General features: G+C 36.5%; 1 protein-coding gene across 1 annotated transcript in view; it reads right to left on the reverse strand.

Annotated features, from left to right (window-relative positions):
- slc26a6l2 (solute carrier family 26 member 6, like 2) overlaps positions 1-3,531 on the reverse strand; it is a 22,758-nt gene that overhangs the window by 6,122 nt on the left and 13,105 nt on the right. The window contains exons 10-14 of the mRNA XM_016566461.1: positions 2,788-2,883; positions 2,596-2,702; positions 2,424-2,493; positions 2,229-2,321; positions 2,031-2,123 (exon numbers count right to left, since the gene is read on the reverse strand). Of these exons, the coding sequence (XP_016421947.1) occupies positions 2,031-2,123; positions 2,229-2,321; positions 2,424-2,493; positions 2,596-2,702; positions 2,788-2,883 (459 nt within the window). The remainder of the gene's footprint in view (positions 1-2,030; positions 2,124-2,228; positions 2,322-2,423; positions 2,494-2,595; positions 2,703-2,787; positions 2,884-3,531) is intronic.

Below are 3,531 nucleotides of genomic sequence, written 5' to 3' on the forward strand. Positions count from 1 at the left end.
GATGTGACAAGCGGTTAGATGTTGGGAGATGTGCAGCGCTTTTTACAGAAAGCTCCCTAGACCTACGGTGTCCTCATAGATGGACATTTGCTGTCTGATTGAAGGGTTTGGACCACGTCGGAAGGCTGATAGAAGGGCCGTTTCGTTCCATGCGCTGCTTGCCGCGAGGGTACGGAATCGAACTGTATAGTCATGGATGGACATAATCTCTTGCCGTAGTCGAAAGAGCTCATCGTGCATGCACAGCGCTGAGGTAGTTTTGCCAAACACCTTGCGGAAATGATCAATGAAGGCATCATAGGAGCGCACTAGGGGACTGCGAATTCCAGAGAGCTTCGGCCCATTGCAGCGCCCTTCCAGACAGTAGTGACATGATGAATGTGATCTTCGCTTGATCATTCACAAACTGATGGGGTTGTAATTCAAAATATAGTGAACACTGGAGTAGAAAACCGGTGCAGGCGGCCACCTCACCGGAGTAGGTCGCGGGTTTGGCCATGGGACATGCAGAGGCCGATGGCCTGACGGGAAGAGGCTGAAGGGATTCGCGGAGTGCTTGAACCAGTTCGGTGAAGGGATCTGGGGTGAGTGGTCTTTGTGCCTCCATAGCGAGCTTCAATCCGTTAATCTTTACTTCTGTTTTGAGGGACTGGTCTTCTGTCACGACTGGATAGAGAGGCATACACAGGAAGAATGATTCAGAGCTTCTTTATTTACACAAACTGAAGGAGAGCTTCAAACTGTAAGTTTTAAAACTGAAACATAACTTTAGCTCCTGAAACTGAAGAGTAACAGTCCTTATCCACTTTAGGAAGATCCAGCAAGACGACGGGAGACACAGAGCCATGGAGATTCAGAGGGCTGTGGAGAGGCATGAGGTAAGGTATGCAACCTTGAGACCAGTCAATGAGCTACTGAGGTGAGTGACATCAGGTGTTCGTAATTAGTAATCTGGTGATTGTGAACGGGTGTAGGTGGCTGGTGTGGCTGATGTGGCTGGTGAATCTGTGACACTTTAGTGTCACATGATCCTTCAAAAATCATTCTGATATGCTGATTTGTTGCTCAAGAAACATTTCTTATTATTATTAATAATAGCTGTGATGATTAATATTTCTGTGGAAACTGTGATACATTTTATTTCGGAATTCTTTGATGAATACATTTTCATTGCTGGTCCTCATGAAGAACAATTCAGAAAATGAAAAATTGCATAGAGGTTCATATAGGTTGTTTTTAAGGTTAGAAAATTTAAAAGATATAAGCTAAATTTCATAATACAATAAGTATAAAAACAACAGAAGTTAATTGAAAATCTTGATTATAGAAAAACAAACATGAATTTATTTTCGTAATTCTGACTGTATTCTCAAAATATTACTACTTTAATAAAAGTGTGACCTTATTCTCAAATCGTTGACTTTCTTATAAAAAGGTCTATTATGAGTTAAAAAAAAAATACATTCACTTTGATCCCATAGTGTAATGACTTTATTCTCATAAATATACGACTTTAGTCTTGTAAAAGGCCAATTATGAGATTGTCAGAACACGATGACTTTATTCTCAAAATATTTATTATGTTGCACTAAAATGCTGTCATATGAAAATGATTCATAACTAAAAAGTTTGGGGACCAATTCTCACTATTAAACTATTAGCTACGACTTTTGCTTTTATAAACTCCTAATTACTGCTTATTAATAGTTAGCAAGGTAATTGTTAAATTTCAGTATAGGGTATGGTTTAGGGATGTAGAATATGGTCATGCTGAATAAGGCATTAATATGTGATTTATAAGTACTAACAATAATACCAGTAATAATGGCAATAATGCCAGTAATACGCATGCTAATAAGCAACTAGTTAATAGTGAGAATTGGTCCCTAAACTAAAGTGTTACCAAGTTTTCTTATATGGGTATGGTTAGTGTGTAGTAATTATAATTAATGTGTATATGTGTTTGTGGTACTTAAACTGAAACACTATTTTCTTCTTCAGTAATCCTCATTACAGCATTTCTCTCTCACCTGTTTATCTTGTTCCTTCACTTGTTTCTTTTTTGCATTCTCCTCCTCTTTCCTCGTTTTCAGTTTGAGCAGCTTTGGAACATTAATTCCACTCTAGAAAGAAAGAAAGAAAGAAAGAAAGAAAGAAAAGCTGAAAGCTGTTGTTGGTTTATTTTTAGTCTTTGATCCTGTGTGTAATTCATCTGTTGTGTGTGGCACCTTCTTTAATAGAGCCTCTTGATAGAGTTCAGCATTTGCATAGTAGATCATTGCAGAGGAACGGAAGATAGTGATACCTGGGATTGCTTTAGCCTGTCCAGAAACACAAATATAGATGATATAAGTACCATAAATAAACACACACACACACACACACACACGTAAATGAACGGTTTGCCTATAAGGAAGTCTCACCTCTTTATATGACTCTGTTTCTAAGTACAGTTCTGTGTCAGACACCCTGCCAAGCAAAGAGTACCTGGGACTAGAAAGAAAGAAATAACGACAGTTATGCTTATGAACTAATCAGGATCTTGATAGACACACAAATGTATTTTCTCTCACACACACACACACACACACTCACCGCTGGGTCCTGCAGATCACAGTGAGCAGTGTGAAGATGATGGAAGCTGCCAGACCCAGGTCCAGATTCAACAGAACAGTACAGAGAAACGTCACCAGCCACACTAGCTTGAGAGACCGAAAGAGAGAAACACAGTCAGGACACATAATCTTATACAGACACAGATTTAGAGTCTTGATGATCAGATCTCACCAGATCTACTCTGCTGCTCCTCCAAAGAGCAGGAATATCCTGACACTGCATGAACATTCCCTTCAGATTCACAAACACAATGCTGGACAGCACAGCCTGATGAGTGATGACAGACACACAAACACAACTACTGCTTACAAACTGCTCAGATATGCAAAATGGAGGATCAGAATTTAAATGCCATTTAATATAATTCTTTAATAAAGAGTTCTGAGATTAACCACACCATTATAAACTTTCATTTTGACAATCTCTTCCATATGAATCTTGTATAATAAATTTGTTCAATACAAAATGTTCAAATGTTCATACTTTCTAAATTGTCTAAAATTTGGCTTTGTTTTCATAGATATGTATTAGTGTTGTCAAACGATTAATCGCGATTAATCGCATACAAAATAAAAGTTTTTGTTTGCATAATATATGTGTGTTCTGTGTATATTTATTATGTATATATATACACACAGATACAGTATATATTTTGAAAATATTTACATGTATTTACATGTCTATATTTATATTCATATAATTTATATGATAAATAAATATATTTAATATATAAACAGCATATTTTTCTGAAATATATACATGCATATGTGTGTATTTATATATACATCAAAATATATATATACAGTACACACATATATTATGTAAAGAAAAACTTTTATTTTGGATGCGATTAATCGCGATTAATCATTTGACAGCACTAATTATATATATATATATATATATATATAGTTGCTA

Source organism: Sinocyclocheilus rhinocerous, unplaced genomic scaffold, assembly GCF_001515625.1.
Source record: "Sinocyclocheilus rhinocerous isolate Xijiao unplaced genomic scaffold, SAMN03320098_v1.1 scaffold932, whole genome shotgun sequence".
NCBI lineage: Eukaryota > Metazoa > Chordata > Actinopteri > Cypriniformes > Cyprinidae > Sinocyclocheilus > Sinocyclocheilus rhinocerous.